Here is a 24,987-nt window from a genome sequence, read left to right as displayed (position 1 = left end):
TAAAGGGATTTAAACGTCAAACAGGAATATAAATATGACATATCTGAAAGAGGGAGGGTAGCAGATGCTTAGAAAAAATTATGGACATTATTATTAGGAAAAGTAACAATGAAAATGTTTTTAACTACTGACTCATATCCCTAGTTTCTCATCTCTGTAAATCTGTGAGAAGGAATTACATGTATATTAAGTGCATACTTAATAAAGAACTGAGAGGAAAAGTTCTTTGCAAATGGTATTCTATAGCAAACCACAGGTTTATTGTTACGCTATTGCCTAGAAGGTGTGGAGAACGCTAGCTCCCACTATGCTTATTGTTTGTTGGCTATGGAAAGTATTTAGATCAAAACAAAATGCTGCTGTAAAAGCTCCCCTTGCATGCAGATGTTAAAATCATAGAAGGTTCCCTGAAAGATGCAACAACCTATGTAACTTTGTTCGACAGCTGATTATTAACATCATTCAGTCCATAAAATAGGTATTTGAACAATTCCCTTTTGGTGATAGATCTTCCACATGCTGATAATGTATTGCTTTAGAACATTGTAGAGCCTCCTGCTTTTCCAGTCTTCTTATACACTTTACTCCCCTCGATGCACTCTGCCATGTACCACGCTGGCCTATTTGCTATTTCTCCCATACCCCATCTCCCACCCCCATGCCTTTTCCCTTATTGGCCCCAAGCCTGGAATTCTCAGCCTACTCGTTAGTTTTCTTAGCTTCTTTATTTTGTTAAAAATTAATTTATTTTGATTTTTCAACAGTCACTTCCATATGCTTTTGAGTTTAAAATCTTTTCCCCCTGCCTCCCCACCACCTTCCCCAAGACAGCGCACAAAATAGGCTATACATATACATTCCTGTTAAACATATTTTCACATAAGTGATGTTGTAAGTAAGAATTAGAACCAGTTGGAGGAATTTAGCTTCTTTAAAGACTAAGCTAAGACTCATCTTCCTGAGTTCGAATCTGGCCTCAGCTGTGTGGCCCTGGGCAAGTCACTTAACCCTATCTGCCTCAGTTTCTTCATCTGTAAAATGAGCTAGAGAAGGAAATGGCAAACTGCTCTAGTATCTTTGCCAAGAAAACTCCACATGGGGTCACATAACTGAAAACAGCTGAGCAACAACAAAAAGTCAGCAGAGGTGTGCGTGCGTGGTCACTGTGAATAGGCAAAGAATTGCACGTCAAAAGGTGCCTGAAATATGTGATCGAAGAGATGTACGGAGGTCTCAAAAACCTTAGTATAGTTTTAAGCTTTAATGGATTAAATAACTTTAACAGGACTAGGACTTCTGGGACTCTCTTTCTGAAAATGAAGGTAAGTCTGCAACATAGTGAAAGTAAGCAATTACCAATAGACAGCCCATTTCATCAGTTTGTGTTAAGTAATACCGAAAGCCCTAGGAGAAGATCCAAAAGATATTAATGGATAATTTACAGGACATGGATAAGAATCACACTAGATGAGAAGGCATGAATATCTATTTACAGCATTAAAAGGAATATCCCCATTGCACTGATCAGTGGATGCATCTTCATTTATCTTTTCAGTCACCTTTTAGCATTTGTGATCTATATTGTCTTCTTTTCAACCTATAGATACTGTCCATCCTTAAGAAATCAACACTGAAACCCTTTTTTTGTTCTCTATTTTTCCATTTCTCTCCTTCGTCTGAGCTCCTAAGTCCTTTAACATTTGGTTGCTTACTCAGTAACGAAGCAGAGATCTACACTTAAAAACTACCTCCTACCTGACAAATACAATAGATACTTAGTGACTTAACTTATTTTATTTCTCTAAAGTATTTGATACTTTCAGGTAAACACTGTTCATCACCCCTGGCCTGGGCTTCTGTAATAGAGCCCTACCTTTCATTGTTTCTGTGTGCAATGTCTTTTCAGCAGCTCTGTCGCAAACATCTTCACTTTCATAGTAAGAGTCCCTCAGAGCACGGTCTTTGATCCCTTAGACTTCTTATTTTACAGAACTTTCATGGATTTAATTAACTCTGTGGATAAGTCTCTTTTATCTTATCAATTAGCTTAGTCTTATATATCAGCATTCTTTCCTATGAGACATTTTAAACAAGATATCTTCCCAGATGTCCAGCATACTGAGATGTAGGTGAATTGTTACATGGATTAAATGGGATATAATAGATATGAAACCATTAATTGATAAGTTGTAACTGATAAGTTATCATATTTACTCCATAATCCTCTTTGATAGTAGACATTAGCACTACCCATCTAGGTATCCAATGCCAGGAACCTCAGGGTTATTTTAAACTTTCCTTCAGACTTTGGAACAGATGACAAATCCTGCTGTCCCTTCATGCATCATCTATATGTATCTCTTCCTTGATTTGAGCTGTGGTCCTCTCTCCCCTGCTATCTTAGAGCCATCTCACCTTATTTTTCTCCTTCCCGAACTACCCCGTAGCATCTCTTCTTATACTGCTACCAATGTTGGCTTTTCATGTTGCCCCCTTCCTCTGTGTTATGGTGACTTCCTGTTATCCTGCACATTCAAATTAGAGGTTCTCGTGCATCATTGTCACGTACTAAATAAATGCCAGCTGTGTGCTGCGTGCACGTCAAAGTGCCCAAATTATTTTCCTCTCTCAATTTATCTAGTCTATTTGACATCTCGTGTGTGAGTGCCCAATGCCACCTCCATATGTTCATTGTGTTCCTGCCTGAATCTTCTCTGAAGCAATACCTGGGATGCTCTTTTGTTTTTTCTTCTCCGGCTTCTTCATGCCCTCCACTCAGATACTCCATGAAACTTCACCCTCTTTAGATACCTGCTGGAGTCTGTGCTGCAGATGTTAAACTTCTACAGCTTTTAATTCTCTGTCACATCCATCCAAATTTATTTTTGTCTTTTGCCTTAGAAATAAACATGCCTTTCACCTGTGTGTTTGGTAAATACCTTACTATTTATTCATGTATTGGTTTCATTCTGAAGTCTTTATTTCTCATCTATTTTCATGTTCCTGAGACTTAAATACAGTCATTACTCGAACAGGGTGCAGGTCTGGGTAATTATTTTGCACAGTGCTCTGTACATGTTAACGATTGATAAGAGTACTTAAAAGGACTTATGGATGCTAAGTACATTTTTTCTTCTTCAAATGCTTCCGTGTAATGCTTCTTGAAAAGTTAGAATTGTCTTCTTTTTTAATTGAGTAGCTTCCTTGACAGTTCATCTTAATCTTTTTGGCTCTGTCTTTTAGCTTTTTAGGCTCAATTGCATGGATAAATGTTGAATAATGAATTTCAAGAGCACCAAAAATATATTCGTCTTTAAGATTATCCTTGAAAGTTATTTTGTAAGGAGGTTCCAGTTTCCTGGTTATTGAATTATATCCCTGATGAGGTTATAGGTTAAAGGCAACTAATAAGAATTACCTTAGTAAACCACAAAGATTGAATCGAAAGGAAATATGAATTCTAATAGCACTCTCTAGGAGTCTCTCTGGGCACCATGTCGTTTTAGATAATAAAGCCTAAAAATACATAAATTGTAGTTGACTTTAAGTTAAAAAAGTTGAAGTTTAATTCCTTTGAATCTTAAAGATAAGGAACTGATAGTAGATTTAGTTGTGTACAATACTAGGAAGTAATCTCTTTTATTCTTAAACTGTCCTTGGCTATTCACATTAAGATTCAGCAAAAATGAAACAAAAAAAAACTTTCTGAATTTTAAAAACTATTGATTTTTAATCTAACTTTTCTTTTGACTAGAATATTTCCCTTACTCCTCTCTAGCAAAGGTAGATAAATGTATGTATGTATGGCTTGTCATTCATGAAAAAATCTCATTGGTTTTGGTTGTTAGAGGAATCTTACTCTTTTATCACTTTTGAAATCTCAAGTAAAAAAAAAAGTTGCTGCTCTTTCCTAGCTGTGTGTGGCTATTTTAAATTTTTATTAATAACTATTTTTATTCAGTCACTTAATAAAACAGTAGGGCATTTATATCTCTGGTATCTTAGATATACATAGATGTCTGGATTTCTTAATTTTTGAAAAACTGATTTGGAGTAAATTTTTCTGTTTAAAGCCCTTCTCTGATCTGGGGTTGTGTAGCTGATGTTTGATTCTTGAAGGCTCTGCCACCAGGGCACAAGATTGTAGATATTTTTAACTAGAAAGTATCAGATACAAGGCAGGCAGTGGACTGTGTGTCTCTTTTCCATTGGCTATGTCAGCTGAGTTCAGAAAGACTTTTAACTAGAAGGTTGGCAACCAAATAACAAGTATTTTTGGCCATAGAAATTTATGAAAGTGTTCACTAAGGCTGAGAGCAGTGGTTGCAACCTGCATTAGGAGTTCCCACACAGATGAAATTAAATTATGAAAATAATTACATTGAAATATTATCTGCAGGTTTGCTTATTTACACAAAAGGAAATGCTGTATTTCCAATTGTCCTTTTTCATTGTGTTTCATTCTATTTTTTTCTTTCCAGTTATTCCATATATTTAATATCTGTATAGTATTTTATACTTAAATAACCTTTTGTTTATACTTGATTTTTCCTGATAACAAAACTCCTAAGATAGTTCAGTATAATTATTCACGTTTTACAGATGAGAAAATTGAGACACACAGAGAAAAGTTGAAAAATTTTCCCAGGATCACCCAAACAAGGTCAGAATCAAAATCCATTACCTAAGTTCCCACTTCAGTGCCCTAATCCATGTAACTGAAATAGTGAGAAGATTAGGAGTCAGTAGGACTAGATATTCCAAAGTCAGGTGTACAACTAACTTGTTTTGTGACTATCCAAGTCACTTTCCCTCTTTGCGCCTCAGTTTCCTTATCTGTAAATGCGGGGGTTTGATTATATTATTGATATATACTGAGGTTTGATATCTGAGGTCTCTTCTACTTCTACCACTATATGATGTCGTTATAGTTATGCTCTTCAAAGGCGGGTGGTCATTTACCACACTTTTTGGCTTGTCCCTTTTAAGTGTCTGGGGTTCAGGGCTGATGCTAGGAAAGTTTAAACCACATCTGTTTCATGCTGAAACCCTTCAGTCTTGTTTCCCCTCGTTTGTGGTCTTCGAACAAAGGGTGATGACCACTTGTCAGATGGCAGATTCCTTTTCAAATAAGCAGTTGGACAAGATAGCCTTTGAGATCCCTTTTTTGAGTGAGTGGAGAATGAGGTGAACTAAAGAGATCTTGCTGAATGTGGTGCTAAAATATAGGTTAATGGCTAATATGTTTTCTAATTTTGCCAGGAATTAAAGTGAAGATTTTTGGTCTATGTTTTGTGGTCTCTGTTCCCTTTCCTTTTTTAGAAATGGTGATATTTGTACTTTCTCAATGCTTCTGTACCTCTGTCATTCTCCAGAGTCTTTCAAAGAACACTGACAGTTAATTAACTAATATTGATTAAATTCCTGCTATGTGCTAGACACTGTGCTTAGCAGAACAAACAAACCCGTCCCTGCTCTCAAGGAGTTCAGTCTAAATCTATGACTATTTATTTCCCTCTTCATAACACTCCTCTCTTGGTGGTTCTTCTCCTTGTCTGTATCCCTCACCAGGAGCATCATTCGTGATCCTTCCCCTCTGTAGAGGTATACCCTAGGACTCTGTCCTGGATGACTCTCTGCAGATCTTTATGCCCAGCTCTCATCTCTCTCCTGACTCGTTTTAGACTACCTACTGCTTGTCTGGACATCTCTACTTGCATGTCCCATAGGCAACTCAAATTCATCCTATCGAAAATGGAACTTACAATCTTTTCCCCTAAAACCCACGATTCTTCCAACTTGCCTGTTTTTTTCAGGAGCACTATCAGTCTTCCAGTCATCATGTTTGCAAGTTTGAAGTCATCTTTGACTTTTCTCTTTCCCTCTCCCTTCACCCCAATTTCCAGGTCTTCTCACTTCTACCTCTACAACATGTCTTTCCTCTTCTTATTGCTCTTATGGCTTCCATCTTCATTAAAAGCCTTAATTACATCTTAGCTATTGAGTATCTCCTAATTTTTCTTTCCAAAAATATCATATAGATACTTGTGTCTCTTCATGGAATAGTCATAAAATAGTAAAAACAACACTCCAATAACTGGTAAAGGATCCAATGTTTGTTTTTAGCACCCCTTTATAATACAGTATTTGAATGCTGTTTATAACTAAGCATAAATCAAATGTTTCCAGTAGTACAACAATAAATCATCCATCATTATATATGAAATATGTAATAAATTTCAGGGGACTTAAGAAAAATATATTTAATTCAGGTACTGTAAAACAATTCAAGCAATAAGTATCCATTGAATTTTCCCTAATTTCACAGAGATGGAGGATATTATTTTGGTCTGAGTGTGATCTTGTTTGTCTTAGTAGTCATAGGGCTCTATTTTTATTTCTACATCAAGTTGGACCTGTTAAAACTCGAAACAATTATAACTTGGATGATTCTTAGATTGTTGTCATGTTAATTTTATGTGTCCGTGTATTACATTTGTTCTTCCTTGCCTGATAAAATCTTCCTGATTGTATTTGCTTAATTGTAGTCTTTGCATTTCATCCTCTCTTACCATTTTGTTTTGTTTTTAGACAGAATTAGAGAAAATGGGGGAATGAATGGTAACTGTATCAACAGGACTTTTTTGTTTTTAGGTTAGTTTATCCTATACGTATGAAACAAAAGATGCCCTATGCTTGGTGCTGACGATCATGAATGGAGGAGATTTGAAGTTCCACATATACAATATGGGAAACCCTGGCTTGGATGAAGAGAGGGCTATTTTCTATGCTGCAGAGCTGTGCTGTGGCTTGGAAGATTTACAAAGGGAAAGAATTGTTTACAGGTAAGAGTTAATGGCAGCCATGTCCTCTACAAAGGTCCCTTCTCATTCAGCATGGGAGCTCTAGATGGAGGAAACCAGCTGTTCAGGAGGCCCATCCTATGCTTTTAGAAAAGCTTTGTCATATTAGGGAGATCTCTTATGCTATTAAAATCTAGTTTATAAAAATAAACACATTTCTTTTTAGTTTTCATTGAGGTTCATTTGTATAATATACCTGTCTGTATGATCTCTACTGAATGTAGTAGTAAAAGTGAACTTAAAGTTTTTAGGTTAGAAATTGACATTAATTTGTGTTTGAACACATATGAAAAGAGAACATCTTTCTAATCTTATAGATAATTCATTTAATTCTGTTATATAAATTAGCATGGACTCAACAGAAAAAATACCCAAGGAAAATCTAAAAAGCAACAGTTTGTGATATGATGTGTTTTTTTTCACCTGAACATAATTTTTAAAAGATTAGAAATGAACTTTATTTAGTAATATTAGCTTCAAGTATTTAAATTAATTAAAATGTTCATAAAGTATAATTGCTAGTAAAATAATAAAATTATTAAAAGAAATATGCTATTTTAACTCACTGTTAAGCATTTTAGAAACACTTTTTAAAATTAAAAAACACTTAAGTAACTAATAACAAATTCTTTAGTGAGACAAGCACATTTATTTAGTTATTTGCCCATTCATTTATTTATTTATTTATCTGTTTATTTATTTGGTGAGGCAGTTGGGGTAAAGTGACTTGCCCAGGGTCACACAGCTAGGAAATAAGTATTCTTAAGACTTTTGTATACTGTTAATAGTTTACCATATATACAAAACATTCTAATTAAAGCCTTTTACCAATTTAAATTTTCTTTCCCCAATTTAATTTAAATTAGTCAGTTTTCTATAATCCCAGCCTCCTTTCCTATCAAATGTTTTCCCAATGCAACTGCCAAGGAACAAAATTGATTTCCTTTACCTCCTCCCACTTTTTGGGGGCACTTTTTTTGGGTAGAAAACCAAAACAATAAGGGCCTACTTTGTGCACTCATGAAATGCAGTCTTTACCTTCTGGGAGCTTGACAGCCTTGGGTCATGGCTGTTTGGAGGGAGAAGACAGGCATACAGATAACTTGCTGTGAGAAAGAGCACTGGGTTTGAAATCAGAGGACCTGTGTTCATATCCCAGCTCTGTCACTTACTACCTTTCTGGGCTTCAGCTTCCTCATCTATAAAATACGAGTGTTGAACAAAATGGTGTCAGAGGTTCCTTCCAACTTCAAATCTGTGATCCTACAATCCTTTGTGTTTTTGTGAACTTTAATATTTGATATTTCAAGGAACAGTCATTTTATCAGTAGATACTCTCAGTACTGATGAATATTATAACTATGCTGTCATTTAAAAATTGATCTCTGAGAATTGCTATGGACAAAATATTCATTAGCCTATAGCTCATATGGTGACCAGCTACTGTATTACAATTTGGAACATAATTAAATGCACGGTTGGTTGTTGTGCTTCATTCTCGAAGAGGACCAAAAATAACATCACTATCTTAGAGTCAAGCTATAGCGCATCCAGCTGTGGCTGATTAGACCGATACGAGCTCAGAATGCTCTACCACAGGTCGGACACAAATAGTCTGTGTGAACATTTGAGGTAGATTCCCTAAATTTGTGCATCTCAGATTTCTTTTGAGCTACTTCAGTTCTGCTTTGTTCTTAGAGCACAGCACCTTTCTGATGAGGACACACCATTCTGGGAGGTCCTGTGCCAATGTCTCAATTCCAGTTCCAAAATTCCTAGGAGAGACCTTGAAAGTGTCTTTGTATCGCTTCTTCTGACTACCACGTGAGCTCTTGCCCTGTGTGACTTCTCCATTTGACATTCGAACAACATAGCCAATCCATTGTAGTTACTCTCTGCAGCAGACTTTGAATGCTTGGCAGTTTAGTTCAAGAAGGGACCCCAGGGTCTGGTATCTTATCCTGCTAGGTGACCTTCAGAATCTTCCTAAGATAATTCAAGTGGAAGCGATTCCTGTTTCCTGGCATGGTGTTGGCATACTGTAATCCAGGTTTCACAAGCATACAAAACGAGGTCAGCACAGCAGCTCTGTAGACCTTCAGTTTGGTAGTCAGTCTAATACCTCTTCTCTCCCGCACTTTCCTTCGGAGGCTCCCAAACACTGAGTTAGCTCTGGCAATGCATGCGTCAACCTCATTATCAATGTGTACGTCCCTGGAAAGTATACTACCGAGGTAAGTGAACTTATCCACAGCATTCAAAACTTCTCCATTTGCTGTAACCAATGGTTCCACATATGGATGGTATGGTGCTGACTGATGGAGCCACCTGTGTTTTCTTGGTATTAATTGTTAGGCCAAAATTAGCACAAGCAACAGAGAATTGATCCATCCTTTGTTATATCTCAGCTTCAGAGGCTGCATTGAGTGTACAATCATTTGCAAACAAAAAAATCATGCACCAACACTCCTTCCACCTTGGTCTTGGCTTGTAGCCTTTTCAAGTTGAAGAACTTACCTTCAGTGCAGTAGCTGACTTTGATCTCCTGTTTGTCCTCATTGAAGGCATTTAATAACATGGCTAAAAACATCATGCTAAAAAGCATGGGAACAAGTATATCTTGTTTCGCTCCATTGGTGACTAGGAAAGCATGAGAGCATCGTCCATTAACCAGAACCATGGCAAGTATGCTATCATGAGACTGATGTACATACTGATTAACTTCTCTGGGCAACCAAATTTTGACATAATTTTTCATAAGCCCTCGCAACTGATAGCATCAAAGGCCTTGGTCAGATCGACAAACATTCTGTACGGACCTCTGTTCTGCTATTGGCATTTCTTCTGGAGTTGTTGGGCAGCAAACACCATATCGATTGTTCCTCAGCCCTTTCTGAAGCCACACTGGCTCCCAGATAGATGACCATCTTTCAGGTGAAGGATCAGCCTATTAAGGAGGACTGGAAAGAATTTTGCCAGCAGTGACTAACAGTGAGATTCCCTTGTGATTGTTAAGGCACAATCTATTTCTTTTACCTTTATAAAGGTGGACAGTGGAGGTGTCCTTGAACTCTTGGGGGATAACCTCCTCTTGCCAGGTAACCTAGAAAATTTCAGTCAGCTTTTGTATGAGCAGTGGACCGCTCCCCCCCCCCCGATTCAGGCTGTTCAGACACCCAAGGGGCTGCCAAATCCCACTGCTGCTTCCAGGGGGAAGATGACCCTGTAGTCTGGGCCACCTGTGTTGAGGATTGTGACTACGGCTCCCAGGGTATCTGCACCTGCTGCTTCGTCACTTGCCTGTAATCACAGGACTTTTGAGATAGATAAAGATGGCAAAATAGTGTGGATGATGTCTTTTGATTTGTACATAAATTGGATTTAAGAGAGGCAGAGTTGCACAGAATTGTTGGCCTCACTGTTGTCCAGAGTCATCACAGTTCATTGGCAGGACAGAGTCAAGACTACTGGTGATGGCCCAAGATGCAGTGGATGACCTTGGCGTCTTTGTTGTTTAACCAGGCTTCAAACATAGTGCCTACTTCAGCTGTCTTCATAGCCATTGGAACAAATTGTTCTTGTCAGCCTATTCCACCAGGGCAAGACTTCACTTGCTTGGGGTAGACACCCCCCCCAACTCACTGATGGATTTGAGGCATATTGATTAACCTCAACCAGTTTAGCCCATCTGCCTAAATGGTTTGCTGAGATATGGCCCCCTGTGCATGCTACAGCTTCTTGGAGCCACAGGTGAGAGTTAAGTGGATCAGGTGGACACCAAAGGTAGAAAGCAGCCCTTGCACCAGAGATACTAGTCTCCCCCGGACACACCCTGAACCCAAAATACTTTTATGAGATTCTTAGAAGAAGGAACTGCTTCTAGTTGGGGAAGCTTAATGGAGGAGAGGTATTACTTGAACTGGGCTTTGAAGCTAGGGTTAGGATATGTGGAGTGTGTACAGATGATTGTATTGAGATAAAAGAGAGCATGAAGAGGTCAGAGAATTGTGAATCATCAGATTTGGAGCATAGAATACATGAAGGAAGTAATGTGAAATAGGTCTAGAAGGGTAGGCTAGAACCAGGCCGTGTGGGGCCTTGAATGTTTGGCTGTCAAGTGTGTGTTTTACTTGATGTACCAATGAGGAAACCATTCATCAAAGCAAGAGAATGACTTAATCACATCTGTATATTAAGAATATTAGTTTAACTGCAGTATAAAGGATGGATTGACATTGAGTATGTAGGACATGAAACCAGTTAGGAAGCTGTTAACAATAATCAAAAACTGAGGTGATAAGAATCTGAAGTAGGATGTTTACAATGGAAGGGGAGAAAAATGATAGCTGTGATAGTACCACATTTGACAGCTGACTAAGAAAAGGTAAGGTCAAAAATAATCATCAAGTTTCAAGAGTGTATCACTAGGAAAGCATGGTGATGCTATCAAGAGAAATAAGTAAGTTAGGCAGTAAGTTGAATTTTGAATGGGAAATGATGGATTCAACTTAGGGTGTTGTTTTTGGAGTACTAGGAACATTTATTTGGAGATTTTAAATAGGCAATGAGAAATACTTAATGTTCAGAGAGAGAGGTTGGGGCTGGTGATGAAGATTTGGGAGTTATCTGCGTAGAGGTCAATCAGCAAGAAACTATTAAGCACCTACTATATGCCAGCCATTCTGCTAAGCACTAGAAATACCAAAAAAAAAAAAGGGCAAAAATAGTGACTATTTTCACAGAGCTCAAAAATCTAATGAGAGACAGTCTTTGAAGATTTACAAATGATAAAATGTCACCTAGGAAGGAAAAAATACCCAGAGGAGAGGAAGCAGAGTGGTAACCCTCAAACTTGGGGATTAGAAGAACAAGGGAAGGAAACCAAGAAAAACTAAATAGGGATGGAGGAGAATTGATAAGAATGGTCATTCCATGGTCAGCAAGCATTTATTAAGCACCTTCTATATGCCAAGCACTGTACTAAGCACTGGAGATACAAGGACCTGTAAAGACAGGTCCTGTCCTCAAGGCGCTCACAATCTAAAGGGAGAGACAACATGCAAACAGCTGTGTACAAACAATCTGTGTGACACGATAAATGAGGAATAATCAGCAGAGCAAATTAAAACTAGAAGGGGAACTTGAAGGAAGGAAGCCAGGAGACAGAGATGAGGAGAGGTAGCATTCCAGGCAAGGGAGAGGGCCAGTGATAGTGCCTGGCGCCAAGAGATGGAGTGTCTTGTTCAAGGAACAGCCAGAAAGCCTAAGTTGCTGGATTGAAGAGAACTTGGTTGTCGAGGGGTTTGGGAATGGGGCCGTGTAAGATGTAAGAAAACTGGATAAGTAAGAGGGCGTTAAGTTTTAAAGAGTTTTGATTGCTGGAGGATTTTGTATTTGATCCTGGAGATGATAGGGAGTCATAGGAGTTTATTGGGTAGGGTCTTGATATGGTAGGACCTGCACTTTAGGAAAATCACTGGGGATTGACTGGAGGATTGACTAGAGTAGGAGAAACTTGGGTCTTGTAGACTGACTAGCAGAACATTGCTGTAGTCCAGGCCTGCTCTAGAGTGGTGGCAATATCAGAGGAGAGAAGGAGACATATTAGATATGTTGCAAAGATGAAGTCAGCAGGCATAGGTGAGACAGTAGTTAAGGATGATACCTAGGTTTCAAACCTGAGGGGCTTACATTCTAATTGGGGAGGCAACACATAAAAGGGTACTAAAAAGTGCAAGGGTGAAAGGGAGATAGAGAAGGTATCCTCTCCAGGCAAGGTAGAAGAGCCCATCTCTAGAGATTCAGGAGCTGACTCCAGAAAGTGAGCAGTGGTTGGCCCCAGGCTCTTCCTCAAATGGAAGTTCTGGGCTAGAACTCCCTGATGAGAGGAAAGAGCCAGCAACAGGAGCAGAAAAGTCCCTGGGGTGGGAAAGCAGTTAGGACAGTGATAGAAAAGCTCAGAAGTAGAGCCGGGTGAGAAGATCAAATGGAGATAATCACTGAGTAGTTGTACATAAAGTGCTGTGTAACTCTTAAAGCACTATATAAATGTAAAGAATTACAGAAATTACAACTATTTTTAGCTTTAACATTTTAGCACAGAAACTCACTGTGTGTATGTATACACAGGAATTAAAAATATATCAAATATATTCCTATCCCCACTTTCAAATCTAAAGAAACAGGTTTTGTTTCTTGGCCCATGCTATACCAGAGTGTGTAAGCAGGTCAAAAGGATGAGAACAATTAACAGACCATCTCCTGTTTTCAGTTCGCAGAAATGTGGATTTTGTAACCATTAGCTGATGAAGCTTTAAGTGTTTATAGGAAAAGACAATCATTTCCTAAATCATGCTTTCAGTAACTTAAGTCAGCTCTTTTAATTGCATTTGGGAACCAGAGATTCCGTAACAGAGTCTAATGTCCTCCATGTGGGTTGTATCTATCAATAGTTGGATCTCACTGTTCTGCACTGACATTTCTTAGTGCATTCAAAGGGTAATTCCAAGGAAAAATAATTTTGGTTATAAACAGCCTTAAAGTTTATGTAGTCACATAAGGAGCACAAAATAATAAACAATTCTACTTCTTAGGAGAAATTTATAAATATAAAGAGAAAAGCCATATTTAATATCTCAGAATTCAAAAGCTTTACATGTTTCCAATAGCACCCTGAATTTTCAGATTTTAATAGGCAAACAAAAAACATGTATTTGGTTTCTGCCCTCCAGTAAAGAGGAAGAAGATGTTTCATTTTGTGAATTTTTTATGCATACCCTGGCTCATATGAATTAAACTTTAGCTCCAAATTCATGCTGACTTAAAAGAAAAAAAATTTAAAGCATAATATTAAAAGTCTGACTAAAATGAATATATTTGCTGAGTATACTTTGAATTGTTTGTTTCTCTTACATTCTTAGATATAATTGAAAGAAGTCTTTTGATACTTCAAAGAGGATAAAAATTGGATGGTTATAATCATCTGCCAGTCATACTAAAATCAACTTTACCAACTAATGTCAGTTACTTTAAGGTTCCTGTGGCCTACCTTATGTCAGATGTTTCCAAGCATGCAAATTTTTTTACTGTAGTATTTCTTTGTAAAAGGTATTAATCATCAAAATTTATAGACATGAAACATGTAAGAAGGATGAATGAAGGTCCCATTTTATGTAACCAAATGTATATGCATAAGTAGACCAAACTGGGTAGAACATCATAGAATATAGCTTTGCCCACCTGTAAACTGCCCATTGGACCCATGATTGAATCATTGGATTGTCCCAAATTATCAATAGTAGGAGTAAGGGTGATTGTTGTTGTCTTATCCTTAAACAGTTCCTATCAGCTGCTAATTTCATACAATTAGTAGAAATAAATCCATTGGTCTACTTTGGTTTAACCTCTGCTACATCTGCTTTTTACTACTTTATACAACTTCTCTTCACAATAAGATCACGATCCGTAGCAAAATTTGCAGAATCTACCTGTGCAACAGTGAGAATACCTCCAGATTCTGAATTGGACAACTTGGGTTCAAATCCCTCCTCTGCCTGTACATCCTTTGTGACTTGGGCAAGTCCTGTAACTTTTCTGGACTTCAGTCACCTCATCTATAAAATGAGAGGACTGAATTAAGTGCCTTCTGAAGGCCCTTTCAGCTTAAAATCTATAATCCTCATAAAAACCTCACAATGAAAGGCAGAAATATTAAATGCATCATTTTCACATCATGATGCAATAAAAATTACGTGTAATAAAGGGCCAAGGAAAGATAGACTAAAAACTAATTGGAAACTAAATAATCTAATCCTAAAGAACAGGTGGATCAAACAATAAATCATAGAAACAATAAATAATTTCATCAAAGAGAATAACAATAATGAGACAACATACCAAAACTTATGGGATGCAGCCAAAGCAGTTCTTAGAGGAAATTTTCTATCTCTAAATGCTTACCTGAATAAAACAGAAAGAGGAGATCAATGAATTGGGCATGCAACTAAAAAAGCTAGAAAAAGAACAAATTAAAAATCCCCAATTAAATACCAAATTAGAAATTCTGAAAATCAAAAAAGATTAATAAAATTGAAAGTAAGAAACCATTGAACTAATAAATAAAACTAAGAGCTGGTTTTATGAAAAAAATAAAATAGATAAACCTTTGGTTAATTTTTTTAAAAAAGAAATTAAATCAAAAATGTGGAGCAATTTTGTGTAACTGTATGCCAATAAATCTGACAATCTAAGTGAAATGGATGAATATTTACAAAAAATATAAATTAAGCAGATTAACAGAAGAGGAAATAAAATACTTAATCCCATTTTAGAAAAAGAAATTGAACAAGCCGTCAGTGAACTTCCTAAGAAAAAATCTCTAGGGCTAGATGGATTTACAAGTGAATTCTACCAGACATTTAGAGAACAACTAATTCCAATGCTATATAAACTATTTGGAAAAGTAGGTGAAGAAGGAGTCCTACCAAATTCTTTTTATGACACAAACGTGGTACTGATACCTAAAGCAGGAAGAGCCAAAACAAAGAAAATTACAGACCAATTTCCCTAATGAATATTGATGCACAATTTCTTAATAAAATATTAGCAAAGAGATTAGAGTAGTTTATCATGAGGATAATACTCTATGACCAGGTGGGATTTATACCAGGAGTGCAGGAACTAGTTCAGTGTTAGGAAAACTGTCTGCATAATTGACCATATCAATAACAAAACTAACAGTAGATGCAGAAAAAAAAATTTAAAAAAATATAGCACAGGGGGCAGCTAGGTGGCACAGTGGATAGAGCACCAGCCCTGGAGTCAGGAGGACCTGAGTTCAAATCTGACCTCAGGCCAAACACTTAACACTTACTAGCTATGTGACCCTGGGCAAGTCACTTAACCCCAATTGCCTAAAAGCAAAAAAAAAAAAATAGCACTCATTCCTGTTAAAAAGCACTGGAGAGCATGGGAATAAATGGAACTCTCCTTAAAATGATAAGCAGTGTCTATTTAAAACCATCAGCAAGCATTATATGTAATGGGAATAAGCTAGAAGCATTCCCAAAAAGATCAGGGGTAAAACAAGGATGCCCATTATCACCACTCTTATTCAGTATTGTACTAGAAATGTCAGCCTTAGCAATAAGAGAAGAAAAAAAAATGAAGGAATTAGAATAGGCAAAGAGGAAATAAAAGTACTATTCTTTGCAGATGATATGATGGTATACCTAAAGAATCCTAGAGAATCAACTGAAAAACTACTTGGGGGCAACTAGGTGGCCCAGTGGATAGGGTACTGGCCCTGGAGTCAGGAGGACCCGAGTTCAAATCTGGCCTCAGACACATAATACTAGCTGTGTGACTCTGGGCAAGTCATTTAACCCCAATTGCCTCACCCCCCCCAAAAAAAAATAAATAAAAACCTAATTGAAACAATTAACTTTAGCAGAGTTGCAATATATAAATAAATCCACATAAATCATCAGCATTTCTATATATTACCAACAAAGCCCAGCCACAAAAGATGGAAAGAGATATTGCACTTAAAATAACTGTAGACAATATAAAATATCTGGGAATCTACCTGCCAAGACAAATCTAGGAACTATATGAACACAATTACAAAACTCTTCACACAAATAAAGTCAGATCCAAACAATTGGAAAAATATCAATTGCTCATGGGTAGGCCTACCTAATATAATAAAAATGACAATTCTACCTAAATCAATTTACTTATTCAGTGCCACACCAATCCAACTACCAAAAATTATTTTATAGAGCTAGAAAAAATAATAAAATTCATCTGGAAGAAAAAAAGGTCAAGAATATCAAGGGAATTAACGGGAGAAAAAAATGCAAAGGAAGGTGGCCTAGTCATACCAGATCTAAAACTGTGTTATAAAGCCGCAGTCATCAAAACAATTTGGTACTGGCTTAGAAATAGAGTGGTGGATCAGTTGAATAGGTTAGGTACACAAATCACAGTAGTAAATGACTATAGTAATCTACTGTTTGATAAACCCAAAAATTCCGACTTCTAGGATCAGAACTCACTATTTGACAGAAACTGCTGGGAAAATTGGAAAATAATATGGCAGAACCTAGGCGTAGACCAACATCTCACATCCTATACCAAGATAAGGTTGAAATGGGTACATGATTTAGACGTAAGGGATGATACCATAAACAAATTAGGAGACTAAGGAATATTTTACCTGTTAGAGATAAGAGAACATTATGAAATGTAAAATGGATAATTTTGATTACTTTAAATTAAAAAGGTTTTGCACACACAGAACCAATGCAACCAAGATTAGAAGGAAAGCCAAAAGCTGAGAAACAATTTTTACAACCAGTGTCTCTGATAAAGGCCTCATTTCTAAAATATATAGAGAACTGAATCAAATTTATAAGAATACAAGTCATTCCTCAATTGATAAATGGTCAAAGGATATGAACAGGGAGTTTTCTGATAAAGAAATTAAAGCTGTCTATAGTCATATGATAAAAATGCTCTAAACCAGTATTGATTAGAGAAATGCAAATTAAAACCACTCTGAGATAAGACATCACATCTTTCAGATTGGCTAACATGACAAAGCAGGAAAATAATAAATGTTGGAGAAGATGTGGGAAAATTGAAACACTAGTGCATTGTTGGTGGAGTTGTGAGCTGATCAAACCATTCTGGAGAGCAATTTGGAACTCTGTCCAAAGGACTATCAAACTGCATACCCTTTGATCTAGCAATACCACTACTAGATTTCCCAAAGAAATCATGAAAAAGGGGAAAGGACCTACATGTACAAAATATATTTATATCAGCTCTTTTTGTGGTGGCAAAGAATTGGAAATTGAGGGAATGCCCATCAGCTGGGAAATGGCTGAACAAGTTGTGGTGTATCAATGTAATGGAATACTATTGTGCTATAAGAAATGATGAGCAGGCAGATTTCAGAAAAACCTGGAAAGACTTACATGAACTGATGCTGAGTGAAGTGAGCAGAACCAGGTGAACAGCAACAGCTTAACTAGATTAACTGTGATAGACTTAGCTCTTCTCAGCAATACAGTGATCTGAGACAATTCCAAAGGCTTGTGATGGAAAATGCTAACCACATCCAAAAAAAGAACTATGGAGTCTGAATGCAGATTGAAGCATACTGTTTTCACTTTTTTTGTTTTTTCTTTCTCGTGATTTTTCTCTTTTGTTCTTACTCTTCTTTTGCAACATGACTAATATGTTTAACATGATTGTACATGTATAACCTATATCAAATTGCTGTCTTTGGGAAAGGGGTAAAGAGGGAGGGGAAAAAATTTGGAACTCAAAATTTTACAAAAATGAATGTTGAAAACTATCTTTACATGTAATTGGAAAAAATTAAATACTATTAAGGAAAAAAATAAAATAAAGTAAAACCTATAATTCTACAATTATCAGTTTCTAATGGTATTAGACCAGGTTGCCTCTAAAATCTCTTTGATCCTAACCAGTTAACATCCGTTAAATCAAGCACTTTTTTTCTGCTTTACTTGAAAAAGTTTGTTTTTATCTAGAACTTTAAGAGGCCCGTAACTATGTAGAGCCCACTTTATTTGCATGATCCTCCACAAATATTTCAAGATTAGAAGTAATTGAGAAATTCATGTTGATCTTATATGGATTTATTAAATATGAAAGACATTTGAATATTTCTGTGATGAACTTGATCACTTTTGAAACTAAATACATCAAAATATATCTTCCATCACTAATAATTTATTTGGACATTTGTTGATAGTGTTTACATTATGAAGAAAGGAAGAATGAGACAGTAGGAGACTTTTGAAGGATCAGGAAAGCAGGAAAGGATCAGGGGTAGGGAGGAAAGGAGAGACAAGCAACTTTTTGCCTAAAAAAAATGGTAGTTTGCATTGAGTTTTTTGAGCCAAAGAATAGGTTGACTAATGGATAAAAATCTCTACTATTAAATTCAAATCTGCTTGCCTTTATTTATTCTTTAACCCCACAAAAAATGGAAATAATGGCATAAAGAGGCAAAAAGAGAATGTTCAGTTGCATGTTCAAGTAATGCAATTGTAACATATAGCTGCTATGGTCATTAATTCACCATGAGCCAGATAAACCCAGCCTCAGCTTTTTTCTCTGATGCTGAGAAAATTGCATCTGCCAACATGTGTTTATACAAATATTTGTCAATGTCAGCAACCTAAAACTAAACAGCTAGATTCAAGAACCTCATGTGGATTTTGGATGATTCTTGCTAGGGTTTGATTTCATAAAAATTAACAAATGTAAACTTGTGGCACAGCTCTGTTTCCATTTGTCGTTCTGTTCATAGGAAAGCTACTTGTTATGATAAGTAACTAAAACTGTTGTTAAGAATTGGTCAAATTGATATGATAAATCTAAATGATAAACTCTTGGTGGCAGTGTGGTATTTTTGTCTTTCAAAAAGACCCTAATACTTGTGTGTGGTGAAATGTAGTTTGTCGTGAAAAGGCCTGACAGATTTCATTTGGGATGATTGAAGAGAAATATTTTATATTAATTTTTGCCATCTAACCCAGAAATTAATATTCATTGGGTCTCTTATATCTATTGGGTGAGTTGGATTGTAGAATGAAAAACAGGTGACATCTTTCTCACTGTAGAAGAAGCAGTGGCTTGTTGAGCAGCAGAGACATCTGCAGTATAGTGGAAATAGCTGGATTTGGAGTTGGGAGACCTGAGTTTAAATCTCATTTTTGCCCCTTCCACTAGCCATGTGGTCTTAGACAAGTTGTTTTTCTTATCTGAACTTTACATCTGCAGCTGTCTTTTAGACATCTTTTTTTTTTCTTTTTTGGTGAGGCAGTTGGGGTTAAGTGACTTGCCCAGAGTCACACAGCTAGTAAGTGTTATGTGTCTGAGGCTGGATTTGAGCTCAGGTCCTTTCAGACATCTTGAAGTATATGTCCAGTAGACATATTAAACTCAGTATATCCCAAACAGAACTCATTATCTTTTCCCCTAAACCTTCCCCGCATCCTAACTTCCCTATTACAGTTGAGGCCAACACCATCCATCAGTCCCTCAGGTTCACAATCTAAATGTCGTCCTAGATTCTGTAGTATCTCTCACCACTCCCACATCCAGTCTGTTTCCAAGGCCTTTTATCTCTGTAATATCTCTGAGTATACCCCCTTCTCACTTCTGACACTGCAGTAGCTCTAGCCGGCTGGGGGGTCTGCCTGACTCAAGTCTCTCCCTACTCCAGTCCATTCTCCATTCATCCAGTAAAGTGATTTTCCTAAAGTTCAGGTCTCATTATGTCACACACACACACACACACACACACACACACATACACACACACACACACACACACACACACACACACACACACACACACACACACCCCTCCCACTCCTCAATAAACTCCAGCATCTTCTTATTGCCTCCAGAGTCAAATATAAAACCCTTCTGTTTGGCATTCAAAGCCTTTTAAAAACTGAGCCCCTCCCATTTTTCCAACCTCCTTCAACCTTACCACCGTGGTGACATGGTTTTTGATCCAGTGACAATGGCCTCCTTGCTCTTATGCAAAAAGGACACTCCATCTTGTGGATCTCCACATTGTTCTGGCTGTCCCCCATGCCTGATACACTCTCCCACCTTATCTCTACCTACTGTGTTCTTTAAGTCCCAACTAAATCCTGTCTTCTGCAGGAAACCTTTCCCAAACCCTCTTAATTCTTCCCTCTTTTGATTATTTTTTTAATTATATAACTTGATCTGTATATATTTATTTGCAAGTTGTCTTCCCTGTTAGATTGTAAGTTCCTTGAGGGTAGGAACTCTCTTTGACTTCTTTTTGCATTCCCAGCACTTAAGCATAGTGCCTGGAACAAAGTAGACTCCTAGTGAATGCTTATTGACTGACTGTCACAATCCATCTTCTACACACTTGCCAAAATGACTTTCTTCAAGCACGGATCTGAGATGTCACTCTCCTGCTCAATAAATTGCAGTGTGATACTCTTTTGCCTTTAGAAGCAGATATACAAGCTCGTTTGTTTGGCATTGAAAGGCCTTCACAATCTGGGACCAGCCTACCTTTGCAGGCTGGTGCCATATGGACTCTCTTCTTCATTCATGCTTTGGTTCTGCCCAGCTGGCCTTCTTGGTCCTTACAGCACTTTAGGGCCTTGACACAAGCTGACTCCCATGTCTGAGATGCCTTCCCATTTCACCTTCTCCTCTGAGAATTCTCTGTTTTCTGCAGAACTCAATTTAAATTCCACTCCTGATCAGTCTCCCCATAAAAATTACTCTGTATTTGTATGTTTTGTATATACTCTTATATACATGTCTCTGTAACAACAACAATAATTACCCAGCATTTAAGGCAGAGAGCTTTATCAGCATCTTCTCATTTGAACCTCACAACAACCCTGTGAGATTAGTGCTTGCATTATTACCCTCTCTTACAGATGATGAAATGAGGATCAGAGAGGTCAAATGATTTGCACAGTCATGTAGTTAGATCATGTCAGAGGTGTGACTTCGACCCTGTTTTCACTTCATGTCATATAAACGCTTTTGAAGGAGGGACTTTTCGTTTCTGTTTTTCTGTCCCTAGCACAATATCTGGACTATAGTAGGCACTTAATAAATACTTGTTGATTGATTAATTCAGTGGCCCTCACTTCAAATAAATTTTCATTTATGGTTTAGAAATGTCATTGAGAACTATTTAATTATGTCTGATAGGAGAATATTAGCCTGATTTATCTACTAAATTTGAAGTCAAACATTTAACATTTCAAACTAGATGAAATCCTTTTGAGTAACATATCTTTCCTTGGGCTAAAATAAATTAACTTTTTTTCCTTTTACAGTGTCATCCAGTCTTCAGATTGTCATCCTTGTTTTATTCAGTTTAGATTGTGAAAATTAGAATACTCTAACAACATTACGTAGTTGTGAGTTGGTTAGTTTCTTTTTACTTATACTTTTTTTCTTGTCTTAGAGCCTTTGAAGCAAATATGATAATTACTGTTTTGCAACTAGAGGTTACAATTTTGCTTTTGTTTATGTTATTTAATTTATAGGGATTTGAAGCCAGAAAACATTCTCCTGGATGATCGTGGTAAGTGATGGCATGCCTTCAACCTATAAACAATTACATTCATTAACAGGATCCTGATTTGCATCTTTTTAGACTATTAAAACGTAATAGATGTGGTGAGTGTAGTCCAGTCACTGCTCCAGCTCTGTAGTGATGAAGCATGCTTTAGAGAGATGGGGGACTAGAGGTGTAGAATGAGACATACATTTTCAGACACCACCAACTGTGGCAAGAAAGAACTTTTATTTTTTAGATGTAGTGTTATGGGGGGAATGGGGATTAGTGATACAGATGAAAAAGGAAAAAAATGAACTGAAACCCAAAAGAGATCAGAAAGAGACACATACAAATAGGGCAGTTAGTATTACCATCTTAAATTTAATATATACTTTTTGAGAGGAAACCTTGTTTCATATACCGATTTCTTTTTCTATTGTTCTTTGTATATGAAAATCTTTGTGTATGAAAGTTGGGGGAAAGGCAAAGATTAGATGTAACTTCTAATTAGAACATTAGAACATTTGCCAAAATCCTTTCAGTGATTCGAAAATTAATCACACACCCCCTCCCCATCCCGCTATGAAAAGGACAGAAAAGGGAAGTAATTAAGGATCACAACTGGAGAAGAGGAGAAATATTAACTGTTGCTGCACAATCTTGTAGCTCTGAAGCCTCTTGCTTTGTTATATCCTGTCTCCTCCCTTGTCCCCCACCCTTCTAACACTGACCAGTATCTGTGCTTGCCTGAGCTGTACAGGTGGGGTTGTTAAGGCTCTTTCCCGATGTTTCTACTGCCATGTTGGCCTGGGCCCTTGCCTATAGGGCATGGTTCATCAACCAGTACAGATAGCTCTTAGGGGGTGTACCCTCAATAGAATGTGGGCCCTCCTGTATGTTGGGTGGATAAGCCCAACTTGAGTGGAGGGTCCTTCATAGTCACCCATGCAGCCAGAGTGCAGTGGAGGCCTGAGGGAGTGTCCTTCCTAAAACATGACACATAGAACTGAACAAAAGCACTGACTCCAGAGCCAGAGGACCTATCTTAAAATCCGCACTCTGGTGCTTTCTATCTTTGTGTCTTTGGACAAGGCACTCGAGCTCTCTGGCCCCCAGCTTCCTCATCTGTGAAACAGGGAGGCTGGACGAGACAGATAGCCTGCCTCTGAGATCCCTTCCAGCTCTAGACTGATGTGTTCCTGTGATACAGGGCTCCTATTGCAGGTATCCGATCAGGACAAAATATAATGGGATTGTCACCTGCTAATTCCTCTCTCAGTGCAATGTGAGTTCCTCTTCCGCTTTCTTGGCTGCCATAGCAGACTCTTGTCTCACTGAGCTTGCTATCCACCAAAAACCCCAGATCATTCTAAGGCTAATTTCTGTCAGGCCGTGTCTCCCCTACCTTGTACTTGTGAAAGTGATTTTAGCTCACGTGTAAGACTTCTAAGACTGTAAAGGCATCTTATTAGATTCTGCCCAGTGTTGTAGCCTCCATTATGTTCTTTAGTTCTCCTTCCTGGCTGTGTATCATCTGCACAATTGATAAGCATTCCATCTCTTCCTTTGGTTATTTCAGATCCCACCTCTGCTGAACTACACAGGGAACATTGGGCAGATCACTTCATTTTCTTTGCTTAAGAGTTAATCTTCTTACTTTATATGTGCAGATGCCAATAAATTCTAGAATTTATTTCCTTTCATAGGAACCATGCTGGTGATATAGAAAGGTTTACTTAAGAGTCAAGAATACATTCTCTCTAATATATTAAACTATCAATTAGGATATCTACAGAAGGACTTAAGAAAATTTGACAGAGTTTCAAAATGCAGCAGCCTATTACCAATTAGAAACTGACAATAATAAGAAAGAGTTATACCATAGAAATCTCTTACTCCAGCTTCATACATTAGCCACTGGTATAGTCTTAGTCATATTTAATATAAATAAATAAAATGCCATTCCAGATTCCCTTTTCACTCATCCTTCAAAAGATAATCCTCTGTCATAATTACTTTCATATTTCTGTATTGTGTGTAATCCATTTGCACTTATTTACCAAAGGGGTTAATTTATCAACCATATTACCAATAAGCTGAACACTTTTTTACGCCCCTGTAACCTACTCGTCTTCTGTCAGTGAGAAAATAAATACTGTGTTTTGGTTTCTTGAAGTGTTTGTATGCCTGGGTCGTGATGGATAAATGGCCAGCCATAATTTCATTTCTTGTTGGTGATGAAAATGAATTGATGATATTTTTGGTAAATGTCAAGATGGTAATGTGATCATTTAAAGTAAATGTTTCAGAATGTGAATCAGTTTCAATGGTTTTAAGACAAAGCTTTGATTCATGATTCTTATTTTCAGTGTTGATGTTTTAGTTTCATTTGCTTTTACATTTTTTTTTAACATGAATAGGACATATCCGCATCTCAGATCTTGGGCTAGCTATGCAGATCCCAGAAGGAGAAACAATCCGAGGAAGAGTTGGAACAGTTGGCTATATGGGTATGTGATATGTTTGTAATTCTTTAAATTGCTTTCACATAACATTCTCTGTGAACAAAGACTGTTTCTTTGTGTCCCTAAAGATTAGCACAGTGCGTAGCACATAGTAAATGCTTGTTAATTGATTGATTGGCAGGGTAGGCGGAGAGGCAGTAAATAGCATGTGCAAGTCTACTCAAACCACTGATACCACCTTGACCATCACTTCTTCTCAGACTATGATGTAGATAGCCACAGGGCCTTGAGTCTAAGAGCCCCAGGAATAGCATTGCCTAGACCAGCAACCCTGCTTCCAGGCCTCACAGCCATCACTGAGGGGTGCAAGCCCTCTGAAGAAGGGGCCCTGCTGTCCTCCCCCCCACCAAAATCACCTGCTGAACAACGGCCACCAACAGGCAGGGACCACCTCCTCAGCACGCCCGGGGGTTTAAGACCCAGAAGGGAAAGTTCTAGACGGACCAGAAGCCTTGGCCCTGTCAAATATTTCACCATCAGA

The 24,987-nt window shown here is 37.5% G+C and overlaps 1 protein-coding gene across 8 annotated transcripts in view; it reads left to right on the top strand.

Annotated features, from left to right (window-relative positions):
* The window catches only part of GRK4 (G protein-coupled receptor kinase 4), a 132,387-nt gene that overhangs the window by 84,424 nt on the left and 22,976 nt on the right, over positions 1–24,987 (top strand). For all 8 annotated transcript variants that reach the window (XM_020992169.2, XM_020992167.2, XM_078148771.1 and 5 more), the window contains 3 exons: positions 6,655–6,845; positions 21,968–22,005; positions 24,402–24,491. In XM_020992169.2, the coding sequence (XP_020847828.1) occupies positions 6,655–6,845; positions 21,968–22,005; positions 24,402–24,491 (319 nt within the window). The remainder of the gene's footprint in view (positions 1–6,654; positions 6,846–21,967; positions 22,006–24,401; positions 24,492–24,987) is intronic.

The sequence above is a fragment of the Phascolarctos cinereus genome, unplaced genomic scaffold (assembly GCF_003287225.1).
Source record: "Phascolarctos cinereus isolate Bilbo 61053 unplaced genomic scaffold, phaCin_HiC Scaffold_9;HRSCAF=440, whole genome shotgun sequence".
NCBI lineage: Eukaryota > Metazoa > Chordata > Mammalia > Diprotodontia > Phascolarctidae > Phascolarctos > Phascolarctos cinereus.
This window is presented reverse-complemented; position numbering and strand designations above follow the sequence as displayed.